The sequence below is a fragment of the Salmo salar genome, chromosome ssa13 (assembly GCF_905237065.1).
Source record: "Salmo salar chromosome ssa13, Ssal_v3.1, whole genome shotgun sequence".
Taxonomy (NCBI): domain Eukaryota; kingdom Metazoa; phylum Chordata; class Actinopteri; order Salmoniformes; family Salmonidae; genus Salmo; species Salmo salar.
Window position 1 is genome coordinate 65145057 of NC_059454.1, and position 24491 is coordinate 65169547.

The following is a 24491-nucleotide window of genomic DNA, read 5'->3' on the forward strand; positions in this document are numbered from 1 at the left end:
GAGAGGATGTGAGGGCACTCGGAGTGTGGTGTCAGGAAAACAACCTCTCACTCAACGTCAACAAAACAAAGGAGGTGATCGTGGACTTCAGGAAACAGCAGAGGAAGCACCCCTCTATCAACAGACAGGACAGCAGTGTAGAAGGTGGAAAGTGTTAAGTTCCTCGGCGTACACATCCCGGACAAACTGAAATGGTCAACCCACACAGACAGTGTTGTGAAGAAGGTGCAACAGCGCCTCTTCAACCTCAGGAGGCTGAAGAAATTTGGCTTGTCACCTAAAACCCTCAAACTTTTACAGATGCACAATTGAGAGCATCCTGTCGTGCTGTATCACCGCCTGGTACGGTAACTGCAATGCCCACAACCGCAAGAGGGTGGTGTGGTCTGCACAACGCATCACCGGGGGCAAACTACCTGCCCTCCAGGACACCTACAGCACCCGATGTCACAGGAAGGCCTTAAAGATCATCAAGGACAACCATCCGAGCCACTGCCTGTTCACCCACTACCATCCAGAAGGAGAGGTCAGTGCAGGTGTATCAAAGCTGGGATCGAGACACTGAAAAACAACTTCTATCTCAAGGCCATCAGACTGTTAAACAGCCATCACTAACGCAGAGGCTGCTGCCTACATACAGACTTAAAATCATTGGCCAATTTAATAAATGGATCACTAGTCACTTTAATAATGCCACTTAGTAATGTTTACATATCTTGCATCACTCATCTCATATGTATTGTAGAAGGCTCAAGGGTGTGGGGTTTCCACATCACCAAGTTCAATAACAAAACATGCACCAGTAGCACAACTAGAATGCAAATTGGGAGTTTATTAGGGATTTAGGTACACTGGGAGAAGAAGGGGGGAATTCAGCAAATGCTTCACAGTCCGCAAGCCGTTCTCGTTGTTTGTTCCGTTCTCCAGGGGTAATCCTCACACTCGGGTTCTCAGCCAATCCGGTTCGGTACACAAGGGGCGTAATCTGACAGTCCACGTCACAATGGGTAATCACACAGATATTGTTCTCTCTTCTCCCACTCTTCATAACGCACTTTGTTCTCTCCTTACTCCTCCCCTTTGTACAGGCTGCTTCCTCCTTTATCACCAAGCACTCCTTGGCTTAACGAACAACAGCCTCGCCTCGTTGGGGCAGGAAGTCCATATTAGGCTCGGGTGTGGAGCCAGCGGGCTGCACGATATCTCCCTTTAATAACCACTCCCCTCACCTCTCCCTACCATCTGCCACGGTATATACTATATTTTATACCATCTATTGCATCTTGCCTATGCCGCTCTGTCATTGCTCATCCATATATTTGTCACAATCGTTTGTAGAAACGGACCAAGGCACAGCGTGAGTATCGTTCCACATCTTTATTATATTGTGAAACTTAGCCAAACGAACAATAAACTATAAACAAATCACAAACCGTGACGACAGAGGTGCAACATGCACTAACTCAAAATAATCTCCCACAAACACAGGTGGGAAAAACAACTACTTAAATATGATCCCCAATGAGAGACAACGATGACCAGCTGCCTCTAATTAGGAATCATACAAAAACCAACGTAGAAAAAATAAACTAGAAAAACCCGCCCAGTCACGCCCTGACCTACTCTACCATAGAAAATAAGAGCTCTCTATAGTCAGGACGTGACAATATTTATATGTATATATTCTTATTGTCTAGTTAAATAAAGGTGAAATAATTTTTTATGTATTCCATTCCTTTACTTAGATTTGTGTGTATTAGGTAGTTGTTGTGAAATTGTTAGATTACATGTTAGATATTTCTGCACTGTTGGAACTAGAAGCCCAAGCATTTCGCTACACTCGCAATAACATCTGATATCCATGTGTATGTGATCAATAAAATTTGATTTGATTTGATTTTGATAATACTTAGTTTGAAGTGAGACACCTTCGGTCATTCATAATGTATCCATAAAGACTCGCATGACGCTGTACTTAATTTAAAGTCAGACCCTTTTGGTTATTTATAACACATACTGTACATAAATGCCTTATATCATATGGCGCTGTACTTACTATAAAGTCAGACGCCTTTGGTCATTCATAACACAGACATAGAGGCTTAATGATGTAAACACAAATGTATAAACATTTACTGGGGTGATGGGTCGTCCAAAATAAGGGAGGGTTGTCAAACTTTTGTTTTTGCTTTGGGGGGGTTGTGTGTTTTTTTTGGGGGGGGGGGCACAGGGGAGGATAGTGTGCTATTTCCCTGGTTTACATTTGCTATTCTGGTCATATTATCCCTATAAACTATGGCTTGACTTACTTTTGATATTATCCTAATAAAGTTTAGAAACGTTTGTGAAGGTTTGGTATGGTGTGGCTATTATTAAGCTTAAGCTACTGCAGGCCTATGATATGAAGGCAGTGTGTCCCGGCTGTCCAACTGACTACGACAGTTGAACTTGAGGTGAGGAAGAATGTTTCAGGCCTACCAGAGTTACTCCTATAATCTAACAATATAATGCTTAGCTTTATACAAAATATTTGGATCAAAAATGTACAAATGACCCTCCTTCTGTACGTCTATATCTGTGTAGAAGAAGCAGTAGCCATCTGACATAAAGAAATACATGTTGGTGTCGTACCATGCCACCGACATATCTCTCTCTTTCTCTGTCTTTCTCTCTGGGTCTAGCCCTAAGCTTCTCTTCCTTTATATAGGCTATGTATACATTTATACAAATATTGATATCATACAGTGGACACCTAAGCCTATAGGCCTTGCAATGCCCTGACACATTTAGTGCTCAAATCTCTGACAGCTGAACCGTGACGTGGACAATTACTGTTTTAGGAAAGTATTTTATTTTTAAAAAATGAAGGAGAGCAAAAACTGTGTTTACAACGGTGCAGTTTAATAATAAAAACCACTGGAAAACAGAACAATCAATAAATGGGTACAAACCCCATCGCACACCAGACATAACGTGCACAAGCACTTACAATAAACAATTCCGGACAAGGACATGGGGGCAACAGACATGTAACGATGGAATTGAAACCAGGTGTGTGGGAAGACAAGACAAAACAAATGGAAAATTAAAAGTGGATCGATGTTGGCTAGAAGACTGGCGACGCCGACCGCCGAACGCCGCCCGAACAAGGAGAGGAACCAACTTCGGCGGAAGTCGTGACACTTAAATAGTAGCCTAATGGCTTAAATCCAATCCGTTTTTCATATTGGACATACACTGAACCAAAATATAAATGCAACATGTAACGTGTTGGCGGCGAGCTTTACACCACTCCAGCCGCCACTTGGCTCTGCGCATGATGGTCTAAGGATTCTGTGCGGCTGCTTGGCCATGGAAACCCACTTCATGAATCCCCGAAGAACAGTTATTGTGCTGAAGTTGCTTCCAGAGGCAGTTTGGAAGTCGGTAGTGAGCGTTGCCACCTAGTGCAGACGATTTTTATGCGCTACGTGCTTCATCACTTGGCGGCCCCGTTCTGTGAGCTTGTGTGGCCTACGTGGCTGAGCCGTTGTTGCTCCTAGATGTTTCCTCTTCACAATTACAGCAATTATATTTGACCACGGCATCTCTAGCAGGGCAGAAATTTGACGAACTGACTTGTTGGAAAAGTGTCTTCCTGTGACAGTGCCACATTGAATGTCACTGAGCTCTTCAGTAAGGCCATTCTACTGCCAGTGTTTGTCTATCGAGATTGAATGGCTGTTTGCTCAATTGTATACACCTGTCAGCAACGGGTGTGGCTATATCCACTGATTTGAAGGGCTGTCCACATACTTTTGTATATATAGTGTATCTGTATTTCCAGTAATGTGAAATCCATAGTTTAGGGCCTAATGAATTTATTTAAATTGACTGATTTCCTTATATGAACTGTAACTCAGTAAAAGCTTTGAAATTGTTGCATGTTGCGTTTATATTTTTGTTCATTGTTCATATTGCACCGTACAAAATTATCTGTACATTGTGTCGCAGTAAAAGCTGGTCCATTCTACTCAGGAGCACTTCTATTTTCCAGATCCACAGAGTTTACAACCAGAGGAACGTCACTGCTCATTTGGCGGCCCTAGGTGGATCTGGAAAATCGCCCATCAACTTCAATCCAATAGTTTTTTCATATTGGACATACACATTGCACCATACAAAAGTATCTGCAGATTTGGAAACTATAATTACATTTACATTACATTTAAGTCATTTACCAGACGCTCTTATCCAGAGCGACTTACAAAATGGTGCATTCACCTTATGATATCCAGTGGAACAACCACTTTACAATAGTGCATCTAAATCTTTTAAGGGGGGGTTAGAAGGATTACTTTATCCTATCCTAGGTATTCCTTAAAGAGGTGGGGTTTCAGGTGTCTCCGGAAGGTGGTGATTGACTCCGCTGTCCTGGCGTCGTGAGGGAGCTTGTTCCACCATTGGGGTGCCAGAGCAGCGAACAGTTTTGACTGGGCTGAGCGGGAACTGTGCTTCCTCAGAGGTAGGGGGGCCAGCAGGCCAGAGGTGGATGAACGCAGTGCCCTTGTTTGGGTGTAGGGCCTGATCAGAGCCTGAAGTTATGGAGGTGCCGTTCCCTTCACAGCTCCGTAGGCAATCACCATGATCTTGTAGCGGATGCGAGCTTCAACTGGAAGCCAGTGGAGAGAGCGGAGGAGCGGGGTGACGTGAGAGAACTTGGGAAGGTTGAACACCAGACGGGCTGCGGCGTTCTGGATGAGTTGTAGGGGTTTAATGGCACAGGCAGTGAGCCCAGCCAACAGCGAGTTGCAGTAATCCAGACGGGAGATGACAAGTGCCTGGATTAGGACCTGCGCCGCTTCCTGTGTGAGGCAGGGTCGTACTCTGCGAATGTTGTAGAGCATGAACCTACAGGATCGGGTCACCGCCTTGATGTTAGTGGAGAACGACAGCGTGTTGTCCAGGATCACGCCAAGGTTCTTAGCACTCTGGGAGGAGGACACAAGGGAGTTGTCAACCGTGATGGCGAGATCATGGAACGGGCAGTCCTTCCCCGGGAGGAAGAGCAGCTCCGTCTTGCCGAGGTTCAGCTTGAGCTGGTGATCCGTCATCCACACTGATATGTCTGACAGACATGCAGAGATGCGATTCGCCGCCTGGTTATCAGAAGGGGGAAAGGAGAAGATTAATTGTGTGTCGTCTGCATAGCAATGATAGGTGAGGATATGACAGAGCCAAGTGACTTGGTGTATAGCGAGAATAGGAGAGGGCCTAGAACAGAGCCCTGGGGGACACCAGTGGTGAGAGCGCATGGTGCGGAGACAGATTCTCGCCACGCCACGTGGTAGGAACGACCTGTCAGGTAGGACGCAATCCAAGCGTGGGCTGCGCCGGAGATGCCCAACTCGGAGAGGGTGGAGAGGAGGATCTGATGGTTCACAGTATCAAAGGCAGCAGATAGGTCTAGAAGGATGAGAGCAGAGGAGAGAGAGTTAGCTTTAGCAGTGCGGAGAGCCTCCGTGACACAGAGAAGAGCAGTCTCAGTTGAATGCCCAGTCTTGAAACCTGACTGATTAGGATCAAGAAGGTCATTCTGAGAGAGATAGCAGGAGAGCTGGCCAAGGACGGCACGTTCAAGAGTTTTGGAGAGAAAAGAAAGAAGGGATACTGGTCTGTAGTTGTTGACATCGGAGGGATCGAGTGTAGGTTTTTTTCAGAAGGGGTGCAACTCTCGCTCTCTTGAAGACGGAAGGGACGTAGCCAGCGGTCAAGGATGAGTTGATGAGCGAGGTGAGGAAGGGGAGAAGGTCTCCGGAAATTGTCTGGAGAAGAGAGGAGGGGATAGGGTCAAGTGGGCAGGTTGTTGGGCGGCCGGCCGTCACAAGACGCGAGATTTCATCTGGAGAGAGAGGGGAGAAAGAGGTCAAAGCACAGGGTAGGGCAGTGTGAGCAGGACCAGCGGTGTCGTTTGACTTAGCAAACGAGGATCGGATATCGTCAACCTTCTTTTCAAAATGGTTGACGAAGTCATCCGCAGAGAGGGAGGAGGGGGGGAGGAGGATTCAGGAGGGAGGAGAAGGTAGCAAAGAGCTTCCTAGGGTTAGAGGCAGATGCTTGGAATTTAGAGTGGTAGAAAGTGGCTTTAGCAGCAGAGACAGAAGAGGAGAATGTAGAGAGGAGTGAGTGAAAGGATGCCAGGTCCGCAGGGAGGCGAGTTTTCCTCCATTTCCGCTCGACTGCCCGGAGCCCTGTTCTGTGAGCTCGTAGTGAGTCGTCGAGCCACGGAGCAGGAGGGGAGGACCGAGCCGGCCTGGAGGATAGGGGACAGAGAAAATCAAAGGATGCAGAAAGGGAGGAGAGGAGGGTTGAGGAGGCAGAATCAGGAGATAGGTTGGAGAAGGTTTGAGCAGAGGGAAGAGATGATAGGATGGAAGAGGAGAGAGTAGCGGGAGAGAGAGAGCGAAGGTTGGGACGGCGCAATACCATCCGAGTAGGGGCAGAGTGAGAAGTGTTGGATGAGAGCAAGAGGGAAAAGGATACAAGGTAGTGGTCGGAGATTTGGAGGGGAGTTGCAATGAGATTAGTGTAAGAACAGCATCTAGTAAAGATGAGGTCAAGCGTATTGCCTGCCTTGTGAGTAGGGGGGAAGGTGAGAGGGTGAGGTCAAAAGAGGAGAGGAGTGGAAAGAAGGAGGCAGAGAGGAATGAGTCAAAGGTAGACGTGGGGAGGTTAAAGTCACCCAGAACTGTGAGAGGTGAGCCATCCTCAGGAAAGGAACTTATCAAGGCGTCAAGCTCATTGATGAACTCTCCAAGGGAACCTGGAGGGCGATAAATGATAAGGATGTTAAGCTTGAAAGGGCTGGTAACTGTGACAGCATGGAATTCAAATGAGGAGATAGACAGATGGGTCAGGGGAGAAAGAGAGAATGTCCACTTGGGAGAGATGAGGATTCCAGTGCCACCACCCCGCTGGCTCGATGCTCTAGGGGTATGCGAGAACACGTGGGCAGACGAAGAGAGAGCAGTAGGAGTAGCAGTGTTATCTGTGGTAATCCATGTTTCCGTCAGCGCCAGGAAGTCTAGGGACTGGAGGGTAGCATAGGCTGAGATGAACTCAGCCTTGTTGGCTGCAGACCGGCAGTTCCAGAGGCTGCCGGAGACCTGGAACTCCACGTGGGTCGTGCGTGCTGGGACCACCAGGTTAGAGTGGCAGCGGCCACGCGGTGTGAAGCGTTTGTATGGCCTGTGCAGAGAAGAGAGAACAGGGATAGACAGACACATAGTTGACAAGCTACAGAAGTGTTGTTTCTTGTATTATTGTCTCTTGTGTCTTTAGAGAACTGTTTCACTTTGATATCCTTTTTCTTCTGTCCTGATTTTCTCTTTCTTTTCTTCTGTTAACTAGATATTAGATATTATAATAGACTCACCTTTTACTGCAACACAACGTACAGATAATTTTGTATGGTGCAATATGTATGTCCAATGTAAAAAAAAATAAAAAAATATATATATATATATATATATATATATATATATATATAGTTATCTTTCATTGTAATTGCCATTACAGTCAATGGGTGAAAAGTAGGTGAAAAACATAGTTGTGATATCAGGGTGTCCACAACAGAGGATAAGCTCTTATGTCAAGGTCACACCCCAACACGTGATATTATTGAAAACGCCAGAGTGTCCTCTCAAAGGGACAACAGGACAGTGGCTCTATGGCCTCAGAGATACGGAACAAGAACTAATGTTCACTAGGGATGACAAAAATGAATTGCTGTGTCTCAGGAGGAAAAATGACATGAGTAGACAAAAGTATATCTCATAGAAATTCTTTAAATCATTCTATGATAACTAGCATAAAATATATAGATAATTTAGCAAATGTTCTCCCTAATTATTAATTCACAAAATATACCGGACGTGACTTTTATTCTGAAGGAATAAAAAAAAAAATCCCGTGACCCGGAAGTACTTATTTTTTTCTAGCCTGCTTCACAGCGGTCTGAATAACAATAATAACCATTCGAAGGAAACGACAGAGAAAGGTAAGGAATGTTTTCTCAATGCCTTTTCGAAAGAGATGTGGTCCAACTGTCCGATTATTATTGTTATGCACCATTGATTGAGGAGCAATATATGCCCTAAGTACATGAGCATTTTTTTTACCCGTCCAAGTAGCTACTGTTTTGGGAACCAGATTCTCAATTAAAATAATTGTTGGTCGCACAGTATCAAAAAACAACCAACCAGTTCAGAATACAAAAACTGATACATTATGCCATTGTTTATAACAATGTCGTCTCATTGCCCATCCATTTAATACTTGTTCTATCGTAGATTGCCTTCAACCCTGAAGAGACTATAATATGGACACACCTGGTGCCCAAATGTACAAATTGATGACGTTTGTTGCACAGCGAGAGTCGAGTGGAGACGAACAGATTCGGTTCAGTCAGTCTTGATGATGAGCCCTTCCAGTGATCTAGTTTACGGCCGTGTTCGGATCAAAGCGACTGCCAACTGACTGATCTATTATTATCAATTATACTTACACATTGACTTCAAAATCCTCGTTCACAGTTACCAAGCTGTCCACAACTCTGGAACCAAGTAAATGTCTGAACTCATCCTACCCCATAGGCACCCCACACACACCCTTTGCCACTCCATCTACCTTCAGCAGTCCAACAGCAGTCTAAAAACTATGGGTGACCGGGATTTAGGTTGTGCGGCTCCTTGGCTGTGGAACACACTTTCAGTCACTGTCAGGGCCAGGGTTGCCATGTCAAGCTAAAATGTAAAGCCCAATGACCCCTCAACCTGCCCACAAGGCCTGAAAACTAGCCCAGTTTTTTTGTTGCAGCAAGAGAGTTGCCACATTTACCCATGAAACCCCTTTTCCATAAAGTTATCGTGAGAATTAAGGGTTTATTGACGTCATTTTTAACCAGGTAGGCTAACAAGCTACATTTGTTTACCATTAAAAAAGTAATTCTTGCTAGTTTAAGAATATGCCACTGGAGAAAATATAATTTGCCCTCATTAAACTTGCCAGATCATTTTCCATCAAATACAGCCTATCATTCTCCACATTTAATGTAATTTTTATTGTGGACTTTTTCCCCATAACAGAAGCATGCGAGGGAGTTCCGTAACTTCCATTTCAAATCTCCACTCTCGCAGCGCTCCAGACGCAGGAACTGAGCATGAGTAAAACCCCTTTGATTGATATGGTTATCCATAAGAAAAGTCAACATTAGAATGAAGTTTACTTTAAACCACCTCTGAGCGAATTCATCTAAAGAGCTCTAGTGCGCCTAAAGTCCTTATCGAATGCTTTGTCCCCGTTATATTAGTTCTAGCACGTTAATATGTTTTATGGAAAGAGGGTGTCTCCATAATGACCAATCTAAATAGCCTACCTGCAACTGGTAAAAAGTCTCCGTGACTCAGTTGCCTCTGCTGCAGAAATCTCTCAACCAATGCAACACACCCCTCAACCCTCCCCAACATTCACTCACTCAGGAACAGCCTACTCGCTGCCTGATAGTCAGCAGCAGGTCACAATGAAATATATATCTAAGAGAAATGCCATGGTGGCTTCGGTGCAATTTAGAAGTAGTCCAAAAACCAGCCACCTGCGACCAATACATTTTCACCTGCGACATCGTTCTGAAAGTAGACAGATTTTTCAGGAAAAGTGCGAACATGGCAACCCTGGTCAGGCTGCAGAGTCTCTGGTCTTATTTAATCCTTATTAAGGCACAGCTAAAGACTGAGCTATTCAGTAAAGCTTTCAAGGGCCTATGTCAATTCTGTTCTCCTGTCCATCAGATCTGACGACAGCTTTGATTGTTGTCTGCTTAAGATGTTCTGTGTTTTGGATAGTTATTTTCTTCAGTGCCTTGGGTCTATGAAAGTGCTTTATGAATTAAATGTATTATTATCTACAAATCACCTTTCATCATAAATATCGACTCATTATTATTTGTAGGTTAGTCGGTCACAATTTACCCATGATACATTGCGGTTTTGATCCTCTCGAACATAGCCTTTGCTTGTGTGGCCCATGGTTCCGGTATAGAATCACGTTTTCGACTGCTCATACAGTTCTGCTTCAGTACTGCAGTTTAACTGATGCCCGAACCAGAAAGACAATTTCCATTGACGGCCACATAGACATTTTAAAATCTGACTTCTCTAAGACTCTTAAGTCATCACCTTTGTGCACAAAACATGAATTGAATTATTCAAATAATTGTAGCAGAGATCCCAAAAAATGTTCATCACTCACAGCCGACGATATTAACATTTTATATTAATCCAATGTCTGCCATGTTTTTGGATGACGTAATGATGTCGTTGCTGCTCCCTGCGCGCCTGGTCCGTGCTATCCGGGATCCTTTGCACATCCCTACCCCATTTATGTTAAAATGTAACATGGTTAAGGTTCGGTAAGGGTGGTTATAGAAACTTAATCGAGAATTAGAAATTTGTCTGCCGAAGTTGGGAATTGTAAGTGTTCAGATTCATTCTGTTTTATGAGTAATTGTTTTTTTACAAAAACATTTTCAGCTCCATCTAATGGTTGTGTCAGTAACAACAGTTGTTGACAACTGTAGCATTGTAGCTAAGTCTACAATTTTTCGATTCCTCATCAATCCACGTGGATTTAACTGTTTTTAGTAATTTTCTTAATGGTTGCATGCTTATTAGTTACTGGAATAAGCAATTTCACAAATGTGTCAAGTGCTGCATCTGGTTGCTCCTCATTATTAGTAAAAATCACTACAATAAATGTGCTTTAGCCTTCACCCTGCCCTGATATTGGCTACACTATCTAGCTACTTCCCTTTCCTTATTGCGGGAGTGAAGTATACTGAGCACCGTGTTGTTTTGTTGCCGGTGTGGTGAAACCCATGATTTCTCAGTACAGATGGTTTGTTTGTCTATCAACAATTACAAGCCACCTTGGTCTGATAACTTGGATGGAAAATTACTGAGGATGACAGCATACGCTATTGGCACTCCTATTTGCCATCTCTTCAATCTAGGACTACAAGATGGAAAATTACTGAGGATGACAGGCCCTCAGGCCTGGAGGGAAGAAAAAGTAATTCCGCTACCCTAGAATAGCAAAGCACCCTTTACTGACTCAATTAGCCAGCCAATCAGCCTGTTACCAACACTTAGATACAATTCAATTTCACAGTTAACCCTTTTAACAACAGATTTTCACCACGCTTAAAAGGAAGGGCATTCAAAATGTATGGCACTTACACAAATGACTGATGATTGGCTGACAGAAATTGATAATACAAATATTGTGGGAGCTGTTTTGTTAGTGCAGTGCAGCTTTACATCCCCTGCTATATTGTAGATCGAAAGTTACTTGTCTAACATAACACAGAGGGTGTTCTTTACTGGAAGCCTCTCCAACATAATCCAGGTGGACAGGCATTCCCCAGGGCAGCTCTCTAGGGCCCTTACTTTTTTAAAATCTTTACTAATGACCTGCCACTGGCTCTGAGTAAAGCCTGTGTGCCTATGTATTAGAGGTCGACAGATTATGATTTTTCAATGTCGATACCGATTATTGGAGGACCAAAAAAAGCCGATACCGATGAATCGGCCTATTTTATTTATTTTAAAAATGTTTAAAAATATATATATATATATATCGGCCGACTTTCTTCTCCAACACTGTTTTTGTATTATTTAAACCAAATTGAACATGTTTCATTTTTTATTTGAGACTAAATTCATTTTAATTTATGTATTATATTAAGTTAAAATAAAACTGTTCATTCAGTATTGTTGTAATTGTCACTATTACATGTGTGTGTGTATATATATATATATATATATTTATTTATTTATTTATTTATTTGTAATAATTACAATTACAACAATACTAAATGAACACTTTTATTTTAACTTAATATAATACATAAATGAAAATCTATTTAATCTCAAATAAAAAATGAAACATGTTCAATTTGGTTTAAATAATGCAAAAACAAAGTGCTGGAGAAGAAAGTAAAAGTGCAATATGTGCCATGTAAAAAAGCTAACGTTTAAGTTCCTTGCTCAGAACATGAGAACATATGAAAGCTGGTGGTTCCTTTTAACATGAGTCTTCAAAATTCCCTGTTAAGAAGTTTTAGGTTGTAGTTATTATAGGACTTTTTCTCTCTATACCATTTGTATTTCATATACCTTTGACTATTGGATGTTCTTATAGGCACTATAATATTGCCAGCCTAATTTCGGGAGTTGATAGGCTTGAAGTCATAAACAGCGCTTTGCTTCAAGCATTGCGGAGAGCTGCTGGCAAACGCAGGAAAGTGCTACTTGAATGAATGCTTACGAGCCTGCTGCTGGCTACCACCTCTCAGTCAGACTGCTCTATGAAATATCAAATCATAGACTTAATTATAATATAATAAACACACAGAAATACCAGCCTTAGGTCATTAATATGGTCAAATCCGGAAACTATCATTTCGAAAACAAAACGTTTATTCTTTCAGTGAATACGGAACCGTTCCGTATTTTATCGAACGGGTGGCATCCATAACTAAATATGCAGGTTTAAAAAAATATACTCGTGTATTGATTTTAAGAAAGGCATTGATATGCAGGTTAGGTACATTGGTGCAACGACAGTGCTTTTTTCGCGAATGTGCTTATTAAATCATCACCCATTTGGCGAAGTAGGCTGTGATTCGATGATAAATTAACAGGCACCGCATTGATTATTTGCAACCAGGACACGCTAGTTACCCTAGTAATATCATCAACCATGTGTAGTGAACTAGTGATTATGTTAAGATTGATTGTTTTTTTTTTATAAGAAAGTTTAATGCTGGCTAGCAACTTAACTTGGCTCCTTGCTGCACTCGCGTAACAGGTGGTCAACCTGCCACGCAGTCTCCTCGTGGAGTGCAATGTAATCGGCCATAATCAGCATCCAAAAATGCAGATTATCGATTGTTATGAAAACTTGAAATTGGCCCTAATTAATCGGCCATGCTCTGCCTTCTTAAAACACTATCAACAAGGCAGGTCCTACAGGCCCTAGTTTTGTCGCACCTGGACTACTGTCCAGTCGTCACAAAGAGGGACTTAGGAACATTTAAATTAGCCCCGAACAGGGCAGCACATCTGGCCCTTAAATGTTCACAGAGAATATGCATGTCAATTTCTCCTGGCTCAAAGTAGAGGAGTGATTGACTTCATCACTACTTGTATTTGTGAGAAGGGCTGACCTATTGAAGAATTCTTTTTTTAACCTTTATTGAACTAGGCAAGCCAGTTATTAAGAACAATTTCTTATTTAGAATGACGCCTTACTGAGGAACAGTGGGTTAACTGCCTTGTTCAGGGGCAGAATGACAGATTTTTACCTTGTCAGCTCAGGGATTTGATCCAGCAACCTTTCGGTTACTGGCCCAACGCTCTAACCACTAGGCTACCTGCCACTATTTTATTAGCTACCTGAATGCACCCAGCTGTCTGTGTGAACTACTAGCGTACAGCTCAGACACCCATGCATACACCGCAAGACATGCCACCAGAGGTCTCTTCACAGTCCCCAAGTCCAGAACAGACTATGGGAGGCACACAGTACTACATAGAGCCATGACTACATGGATCTCTATTCCACATCAAGGTACTCATGCAAGCTGTAAAATCTGATAAAAGAACAGATAAAAATATACCATATGGAACAGCGGGGACTGTAAAGAGACACACAAATGGCACAGACACACGCATACACACACACGATAACACACCCAGCATACACACACGTACACATGGATTTTAATTTATATAATCATTTTGATTGAAAATTTATTAATTTAGTTCATTTTTTATAATTAAAACAGCCTGTGGTTATTTGCTATTGGATTGGCAGAGTGACACAACTACTAACACATTAGCCTCCAGCTGGCCTGAGCATAACTTTTTTTGAATGCACTTTAATTATCCGATGGCGAGGTGAAGCCTGTGCCCAAACCACTGCAGGCAGGTCCAGTTCTTCAAGCGCAATGCTTTTATCATGTTGCTCCCGCTGTCAGTTGTCATGCACACCTGTCGGTCTTCGCTCATCTTCCACGATGCCAGAGAGTCTTTGAGGCCCTGGGCTATTACTTCACCCGTATGATCATTGGAGAAGTAAGATGTCTGGAGGCAGACATTTTGCAATTTCCAGTCTTCATTTAAGTAGTGGACTGTCAAACTTAGGTATGGCTCTGACGTTCTGCTCGACCATAGATCGGCTGTGGTGGAAAAACAAGAAACACTAGTGTTGGGTTGCGTCAATCGAATCTGGTATTAGGATATAAACAAACCATGCAACTTAGTTTTGCAATGATTATTTAATTCATCTTTAAGTAAATAGAATGATAGTACAAATGGTAAATATGATGTTCATATATACGGGCTCACTGCACCACCTCGCAGGGTATACAGAGAACTCACTGTTTAAGCACAAAGTTCTTCTTTAATACTCTGACAGAGATAGGCCCGCTCTGAGCGGGAACTATCAGAGTAGAGGCTGAGCGTGGTTTAGACTTACTCAGCCTATTGCAGGCGCACAGGCTGGTCCAAGCCTCCTGGCGCATCACATGTTGCCAGGCGTTGGATCTTATCTTCTTAGTGTATACTCAAGAGTCAGCAACCACTCAATTTCCAGTGATTTACTTATACAGTTGTTTCTCCACTCTACCTGTTCCTCACATGCTCCCCTTGTGATGGGTTTCACAACCTCCTATCACTAAGTCAGCTGCCTACACTTTGTTACACAATGTTCTCTTTGTCTACCCATTATGCTGTCCTGTTTAAGTTCTGATATATTATAAACCATAATTATAGTTGCACATTCAATATCTGCAGAAGCATAAAACCGAAAAATAACCCCACACTAGCCAGCTTCTCTGTGACTCTTTCGCAGGTGGCAGTGTATAATCGAGACAGGGCTTCTTCCGTGAAGTACTTGCGGCTTGGCAACTGATCTTTGTGGTCAACTGTATCTAGAAGCTTTTTAAAGTCTGGCTTTTCTACTGTAAAGATTGGGACCATATATTTCGCTATGTAATAGGTCACTGCATCCGTTATCTCCTTCCACCTCAAACTTTTCTTGTCATAAGGGATTACGTTTGAAAAGGATGCGGCTATGGTAGTTTGTCTTTTAGCAGACGTTTTGGGAACCGGGCGACTGGAATCGGCATTGCTTAGTCACACGCGTTCCTCCCATTCCACCGGGTGTTTCAGTTGCGGGTGATGGAAGAGGTTGGTTGTGCTGCTGCTTTTCGTAGCAATTGTCTTTCGACACATTTTGCACAGGACATTCGTTTGCTGAACATCAGACCTCTTAAACACGAACCACTTCCATATTACTGAAAAAACATTGCTGCTCTTTTGGGGGATGATTTCATCCTCACGAGAGGTTGAGCTGGCTTCCCCACTTTCCATTTTGGTGGAACTCTTACCGCCGCTTCTCCGCCATGGTTACAATTTGTGAAAGGCTGTCTAGGGTTGTGATTGGTGGATAACCTCTGTGCATGTGTTGTCATGCAATTGGGACATGATTCGACATTGGGCTGACAGAGAAGAGACAGTGAGATACTGCATTTGTAAAACGTTACAACATTATAACAGAACCTCGATTCTTGCGATACAGGCATTTTCCATATCGCGCTAAAATATAAACTCGAATATAACGAAAAAACGTAATATATCGCCCAGCCCTTTGTCAGCATTATACAGTGTAGTGTGAAAAGGGTATTGTGAGTTCAGATGGGTCCAGGCCAGAGAATCAGTTTGCAGACAGAACTTAACCCAACCAGATAGTGAAACCGATCAGTCTGATAATTTAGGAAGCACTGTAAGAATCAGAACTCTGTGTCCTTACAGCAGGGGTGAGAGCTCTCTATCTCCAGACCTGGAGAGCCACTGAATATGTATACTTTTGTTCCAGCCCAGAAGAAACACACCAGGCCCTGATTCAACTAATTGTGGTTCAGAGTCCGACTGAAGACCATGATTCGTTGTTTATTTGAAATTGAAACAGTGCTGGGCTGTCACTAAAGCCTACGCACCCAGTAGCACTACATGACAGTTGGAATTGGAGAAAGTGCATGGGCTTTTCTTTTGCCACACCAAATAGACTGTTGGGCAAACTTTATGCAGGTTAAGTGAAATCAAACGAGAGTCGAACAGGATATGTTGAAGAACATTAGACTAGAGTGAATCGTTGTTACTACTGAAATAGGTAATTCTATTAAATGGTTACTTAATTGAGATCATGTCACAATGTGGAAGGATAATTGGGTCACTCTTTTAGCTCATGTAACACAGGCTCTCTTTTTCTTTCTCGTCCTCCTGGCCTGTGCCTGAGAGAGAGAGAGAGACGGCACCTCCTCACCACACTACAGCCCAGGGCTGTCTGTCTGTGGTCCACACCAACTTTGACCCCTAGAGGGGCCATATTTGTAAGTCTCCGCTAACCTCAAATCAATGTGTTGTAGCATGAACAAGATTTGAATTGTTAGCATGTAGGCTAGCAGCAGACAAGTCAGCAGAAAAGACATGTAACTAAAGCTATGTGCTTTAACATATTTACAAATAATTTGTAGATTGGAAATGGACCGCAAGAAGCCCAAACAGATATATTTGTCAAATTTTTTTTTACATTTCAAACCTAGCTTACATTTGTATACGATCACATATCTCTATTATGCATGGCAGTACTTTGGAAAATATTTTAAAAAATATATAGCTAATATAGCCTCGTTATTTTGTTACTATTTCTTTTTATTTAGCACATTTTTCATACTTTCTAACTCTGTGTTGTTGGGAAAGGGCTCGAAAGTAAGCAGTTCACAGTAAAGTCTACACAAATCAAATTTTATTTGTCACATGCGCCGAATAGAACAGGGCCAGTGAACACCTTACAGTGAAATGCTTACTTACACGCCCTTAACCAACAATGCAGTTTTAAGAAAAATAAGTGTTAAGTAACTAATAATTAAAGAGCAGAAGTAAAATAACAGTAGCGAGGCAATATACAGGGGGTACCGGTACAGAGTCAATGTGCGGGGGCACCGGTTAGTCAAGGTAATTGACCTAGACTTGGTGCTCCGGTATCACTTGCCGTGCGGTAGTAGAGAGAACAGTCTATGACTAGGGTGGCTGGAGGCCTTCCTCTGACACCGCCTGGTATAAAGGTCCTGGATGGCAGGAAGCTTGGCTCCAGTGATGTACTGGGCTGTGCGCACTACCATCTGTAGTGGTTTCTGGGATAAGGGTGTTGATGTGAGCCATGACCAACCTTTCAAAGCACTTCATGGCTACAGACGTGAGTGATACGGGTCGGTAGTCATTTAGGCAGGTTACCTTAGTGTTCTTGGCCACAGGGACTATGGTGGTCTGGTATTACAGACTCAGTCAGGGACAGGTTGAAAATGTCAGTGAAGACACATGCCAGTTGGTCAGCGCATGCTTGGAGTACACATCCTGGTAATCCGTCTGGCCCAGCGGCCTTGTGAATGTTGACCTGTTTAAAGGTCTTACTCACATCGGCTATGGAGAGCGTGATCACATAGTCGATCGGAACTGCTGATGCTTTCATGCATGTTTCATTGTTGCTTGCCTCGAAGCAATTTAGCTCGTCTGGTAGGTTCGTGTCACTGTGCTTCCCTTTGTAGTCTGTAATAGTTGGCAAGCCCTGCCACATCCAACGAGCGTCAGAGCCGGTGTAGTACGATTCAATCTTACTACACTTTTTATTTTCCCTGTTTTTATACACCTGTTGTATTCGGAGCATGTGACAAATAATATTTGATTTGAAGTATGTCTTCCACTCATTTCTCTCACTCTCTCCCTCTCTCATCAGACAGCTGGGGCCATGGAGTCCTCTGATGAAGAGGCGCTGCGCACCTTCGTCCAGGTGGTCAGTGAGAAGTACAACCCAGAGAATTTCCCATACTGCCGTGGGAACGGCATGGGCGTCGTAGTGCTTTCCAGTCCACAGGGGTCGCCCATTAAAGGTGAGCGGTCAAGGCGCTATATCTTATGCTGCCTTCAAATGCTCATCAGAAGTGTGAAATACGAGGTTCCGATTGGGCAACAACCACTTGACGGCCCTCCCAAGTTGGATTTCCGAGTGGGAATGTTGGAGATAGTTTTACCTGAGTTGTGACATATTGTCACTGACCTTTCAGCTTTTCAATCAAAAGGTGACGAAGCAAATACATTTTTGACATTGTCAAACTTGTCAATATGGATCATGTAGCTAGTTTGACTCTGTTGTCAACGTTAAGCAAGCTAATTAACTTTATCATTAGCAACGTTAGCTAGCTCATCTACATAGAGTTAATCTCATTGGATGAGGAATTATTCCGACACAATCATGTCGAACTTACGACAGCCTAACTGGGAGGTTTCCCACTTCCGACGACCATTTGAAGGCAGTGATTTCTCTCTTGCATTTGTTTCGCTCCCTGCTAAACTGTGTTGGTGCGTGGAAGATGATTTATAGTCTGATGAACATGTCTGAAAAAGTTGTTATTCCTCAAAGCAGAAGAGTCAAAGGCCACACTACAACCTACTTACCTTTTTTCTCAGAAAAACATAATTAAGAGGTAAGATGTATGTACGTCTACTCATATGCATTATACAAGGTAATCACACAAGTTATCATCTTCTAGTTACCCAGGAATACCGCGAACTGCATGTAGGTCTACTTGTATCCCTTATATATGAGTCATTCTCTCATGCCTTAGCTTATCCCCAAGGACACTGCCTATGTAGTGATGTAAATGAGTAATAACAATAAGTGATACCAGGCTTTTGTCCATCATGTATTGTGAATGTGATTTCAATAAAGAACAATTATTCGCTAGAAAGATTGTTGTCTCTCTCCAGATCGTCTGAATCTGCCGAGTGTGCTGGTCCTGGACGGCTGTGGCATCAGTAAAGCTGGGGACGAAGCTGAGGTGGCCACCTTTTGTGCCCATGTGGTGGAGCTGGACCTGTCCCACAACCAGCTACAAGACTGGGGGGAGGTGGGTACTGTAGTTCTCCTCATCCTCCTCAGCCTGGCTGTCATGTTATGCACCATTCATTTATCAGCAGCTAGCTATTAGCAGGAAGGCTGGCACTACACAGTGTTTTGCCTTATTTTCTACACATCTAGGGTGTTGTTTTATCCAGAAAGTTTTTTTAAAGTCCAATAGTTGATTATTTTGTAATGTCCAGCATCTCCTGGCTAGCATGAAATAAGCATGTAACAATGCTAAAAGAAACGGACTGTACCTACCACATCACCCAAAACAATTGCCCAGAGACATCATTCAACAAACAAGACCTTCATCTGTCAGTCAGTTCCAATTGCGCCATTCTGTCTTTGGGTTGCCAGATATGCAACATCGTGTATACTATCTACAATTGGGTTGCCAGTACAGTCAGTCAGTAAGTGTGATAGCTCCAATCTGTTTTTTTTGGGTTGCGAGATCTGCACGATTGTGTCTAACATCCCCAAACTGGACTTCCTTAACCTGAGTATGAACCCTCTGAGTGGGATTGAGCTGGAGCCAGGCCTGGCTGAGGTGTTCTTCCGGGTCCGCCGCCTGGTTCTCATCAACACGCGTGTCACTTGGGACACGGTACACACACTCACACGCCAGACCCCTGAGTAAGTCATGACAGACACTGGACTGCGAATCACATGGCACACGTGAATACATGAATGTGTGTGTTTTGTATTTTAGTATTTAGCTATTGCGATTTGTCTATGTGTTTTGTGTGTTTTTGCCATTATACCTTTGACCTTCTCAAGTTCAGGCTTGTCCAGGCATGTATTATATTTACTTGTATCCATATTTGACATGTATTTCAACGCCATATACATGTCTATGAATTTGAGGGGTTACATTTCCCTAGCCCTGTCCCATCGCTGTATACCAAAACAAGTGGTGCGTAGTCCATTTTGGGTTTAAGGCATGTATTATATTTCCGTGTATCATGTTCAGGTATGTCCTGGATACTGTAGTTCCATGTATCTCATACCTCTGGGGATCAGCTTCCCTTCCCCCAATCCTAACCTTACCCATTATTAGGGAAAATGTAAAATGGACCAAAGATCAGCATCTAGGGGCAACTTCACCCTACTCATATCTCATACCTTGTATTTCGATTCCATTTACACATAGCTACCTCTTTTTGATGCTTATACTATCGCCCCCTGTAGGTTAGAGGAGCTCTTCCTTTGTCTGAACGAGTACGACCAAGTAGCCGAATCCCCGGTTCCCTGCCCCTCCCTGCGCCTGCTTCAGATCACAGACAACCAGCTACAGGAGTGGGACGAGGTGCGTAAGTTTGGGCCCATGTACCCGGGCCTGCAAAACCTGGTGTTGTCCAACAACAAACTGGGCTCTGTGGAGGAGGACACACCCCAGGACACACTGCAGTGCCTGTTTCCTAACCTGCGCAGCATCAACCTCAACAACTCAGGTATGCGAAGGGAGGGTTGTGCATGCGCACACGTACACAAGCATGCTCATAGAGCATGCACACATGCGTAGCTCGAAGATACACATATGCAAACATACTCGTACACAGCATGATGATTGGCACACACACACACAGCATGATGATTCGCACACACACACACAGCATGAGCATACAGACAAATATCCATCTTTCCTCTACCCAGTTATACTCTTTCCATTCCCGATTTCTTCCCTTTCCTCCGGTTCTTACTACTCCTCTGCTTCTGTACCTCTCTCTTTCCACTCTGCCGGACAGGGAACCCTTTAAATATAAGTAGGTCTAGTTAGAAGGGCTCAAGTTATTTTACATTCCAATGTATTTTAAATATATATTTGGCATTTCAAGTCTTTTTTAAAATGTTATTTATGCTAAATAAATTAAATTAATGTACACACACCTCAGAAAATATATGTGAAAATATATGTATTGTACTACTTCCATACACCATATTCAATACTGTATCCTGGGATTCCATGGAGAATGAGTACTGATATTTTCCAAATCCTAACTCGTGTGTGTGTGTGTGTGTGTGTGTGTGTGTGTGTGCGCGCGTTTCTTAAAGGGCTGAAACGATGGGAGGACATAGAAAGGCTGAATTTCTTCCCTAAGCTGGAGGAGGTGAGGCTGATGGGGCTTCCTTTACTGCAGCCCTACACAAACAAAGAGAGACGCAGCCTCACCGTGGCACAGTGAGTACACACACACATTTTACATTTTAGTCATTTAGCAGACGCTCTTATCCAAAGTGACAGTGCATTAATCTTAAGGTAGCTAGGTAAGACAACCACATTGCACAGTCATAGTAAGTAAAACCTTTCCTCAATAAAGCCGCTATCAGCAAAGTCAGTGCTAGTAAGCAAAGACAAGTGTTGGTGTTAGTGCAAATACAAAGGTAGGATGTGATTTATTTATTTGTTTTTTTAATCGGGTCGGGGAGGGCAGGTGCTGTGGGATTATTTAAGATACCTTTTGAAGAGGCACACACACAATTGAATACACACCTGTTTGATTTGACACACGTCACACACACTCATACATATTCTTTGTCCTTTTTGCAGGTTGCCGTCTGTATCTGTGTTGAACGGGAGCGTGGTGACGGAAGGGGAGAGGGAAGATGCTGAGAGGTTCTTCATCAGACACTACCTGGACTTTCCTGAAGAGACGCTGCCTCATAGGTACTGTTGACACACGCTAGTTTGTTGAGGTGGAGCTTTGTCAGAGGAACTGTAAAACAGGCACATACATTTTTCTTCTGATAAGAACAACCTCATGTAAAACTTATCTCTGGTTCATAATAGCAAGAGCCCTGATCTGAGACACCTACTGTACCTTAACAATGGACGGGAATCACTTTGATTCACTACCTCTCAGCTACCTCCTACCTCTTTCTCCTTATGTTAACTCCCCCCAGTGTTCTTACACACTTAATATCCTGTAACATATTGTCATCTCAGGACTTCCGGTGATGGGAAATTTCGGGGGGTAGGTTTGGTTTGGGCCAATGCTGGAAAACTGATTGGCCCACGCTTTTCGCCAGCCACATTCCACTTAATCTTAGGAGAATGCAAGGGAGGGATTTGCGGGGGAAGAGCGTGGTCCCTGACTGGGGGAAAGTAACATTTGCGAGACAATGGCGCCAGTCTCTGCCCACTCAATGACTTCTTTGTGCCTTGGAATACTCAGATCGGAATACCGATACACAAGGTGGCAGGTAGATGTTTTTGACCTCCTTCGCTTGTTCACCCTCTTTTTTTTTCTCTTTTTTTTCTTTCTTAGGGGGGGATCGAGAGGTTGACTCAATTCCGTGTGTAACCGGAGCTGATGTAGCCCAAAACTTGACTCCAAACCGACACAGTGTCTCAGATTAATAAGGGTACTGCAATGGAAGTGTCTCAAAGCCACCGACCATTCTCTATAGGTTTTCTTTTTCTCTTTGCATTTTAAAAGCAAGGAGAGAGAGAGAGAAAGCATTTACTTGCTCTTGGGTCTAAGCCCGTTTTCTTTGTGTGCTCGTGTGTGGGTACACATGTGGACGTGTGTGAGAGTGTGTTGGATGCGGTCAGTGAGCACTGGGAAGGACTTAGGCGGCCGGGCTATCCCCTTTCGGCGGAGGTGCTATAAGAGAGGAGGGGCTATGAGAGGGATGGGTAAGGGAGAGGATTGGGCTTGAGATAAGGAAAGCAGGGGCTACAGAGAAGGGTAGAAGGGAGAGATGAAGGGGCTTATGGTGTGAAGAGAAGGGTGAGATGCGGCGTGGGGTAATTAGTAAGAGACAGAGAAGAGGAATTGAGGGCATACCGGGGAAGTGACTAAGCAGCTGAGGTGGATTAAAGAGAGAGAGAGAGAGAGAGAGAGAGAGAGAGAGGCATGAAACACCAGAGATCTAGGGTAGTTACAAGGTAAGGTATTAGCCACAAACAGAGGAGGCTGGTGGCATGAGTTATAGGAGGATGGGCTCATTGTAATGGCTGGAATGGTATTAATGGAACGGAGTCAAACATGGGAATTGTGTTTGACTCCATTCTGTTCATTTCATTCCATTCCAGCCATTACAATAAGCCCGTCCTCCTATAACTTCTCCCACTAGGCTCCACTGGACCCAATACATTTTGCTGTGTATAGAAACACAGGTATTAAATTAATGCCACCACTTTTTTCAGGCGCCACACTAAGCTAGGACCATTAAAAATTGCATTTAGCATTACCATACCTCACTCTCTAAATATAATTTACAGGGGTGCAATCTACAAGTTTCCACATTAAATAAGACCTTTGAGTGAATGAAAAATGGGTTTCTCACAGAATGGCACTTTCTGCATTGACTGAGGGGTTAGATGAGAATTCCCATGGTGGTGGCGCTTGCCGCTTTAGGCTGAAACCCTGGCTACACACACACCCACACTGAAACCCTGGCTACACAGCCACACTGAAACCCTGGCTACACACCCATACTGAAACCCTGGCTACACACACACACACACCCACACTGAAACCCTGGCTACACGCCCACACTGAAACCCTGGCTACACACCCATACTGAAACCCTGGCTACACACCCACACTGAAACCCTGACTACACACACACACACCCCCACACTGAAACCCTGGCTACACACACCCACACTGAAACCCTGGCTACACACCCACACTGAAACCCTGGCTACACACCCACACTGAAACCCTGGCTACACACACACACACCCACACTGAAACCCTCGCTACACACACACACCCACACTGAAACCCTGGCTACACACACACACACCCACACTCAAATCCTGGCCAGGCGGGGTTTTCAGCGAGGGAAGGGGAAATTGGTTTGATTGGCCCAACTGTTACAGTAGCTTTGAAAATAGGCTTTTCTCTGGGATTTGATTTAATCGTTCCTTCTCTCTAACTCAGTGTTCCCTCAAGATGGGTGAGCGCTTTCTCACGGCTGAGAGAGAGGTAGAGAGCTCGCTGTGTTTCCCGAACGAGCACACACCACTCTTATCAAATATACACACACACTCATACACTCACACACATTTGTCCCAATTTACCCCCAGTGTCAGAGAAAGCTGTTTTCTTGGATAGCGGTTAGTCCAAGGATAATAAGATTGTGGGAGCTGTACTGTTATGTTTTGTGTGGACCCCAGGAAGAGTAGGTGCTGCTTTTGCAACAGATAATGGGGATCCTAATAAAATACCAAACTAACATGTGGCCCGCAGCCTCCCTTTTTATAGGCCCACAGATCAATTTCCAAATACTTTTTTAAAAAGTGTGTGGTGGGGGGGACCTCTGTGGGGTGAGGTTGTGCGTCAGCAGTTTCTCTTGGTATGTCAGTCACTGACAGTCACTCAATTAGCCCATAGCTGACTTTTATTTGATTTTATTGTAAGTTAGTCTTGTAAACTTGTGGTAATCATGGTCTAATTAACAACCGGTGGGCCCCATTG

General features: G+C 43.6%; 1 protein-coding gene across 1 annotated transcript in view; it reads left to right on the forward strand.

Moving 5' to 3' along the window:
* Positions 1-7949: 7949 nt before the first annotated feature.
* The window catches only part of LOC106567602 (alpha-tectorin), a 74930-nt gene continuing 58388 nt past the window's right edge, over positions 7950-24491 (forward strand). The window contains exons 1-7 of the mRNA XM_045692769.1: positions 7950-8038; positions 17896-18049; positions 18927-19066; positions 19514-19695; positions 20251-20513; positions 21115-21241; positions 21611-21727. Of these exons, the coding sequence (XP_045548725.1) occupies positions 17908-18049; positions 18927-19066; positions 19514-19695; positions 20251-20513; positions 21115-21241; positions 21611-21727 (971 nt within the window). The 5' untranslated portion in view covers positions 7950-8038; positions 17896-17907. The remainder of the gene's footprint in view (positions 8039-17895; positions 18050-18926; positions 19067-19513; positions 19696-20250; positions 20514-21114; positions 21242-21610; positions 21728-24491) is intronic.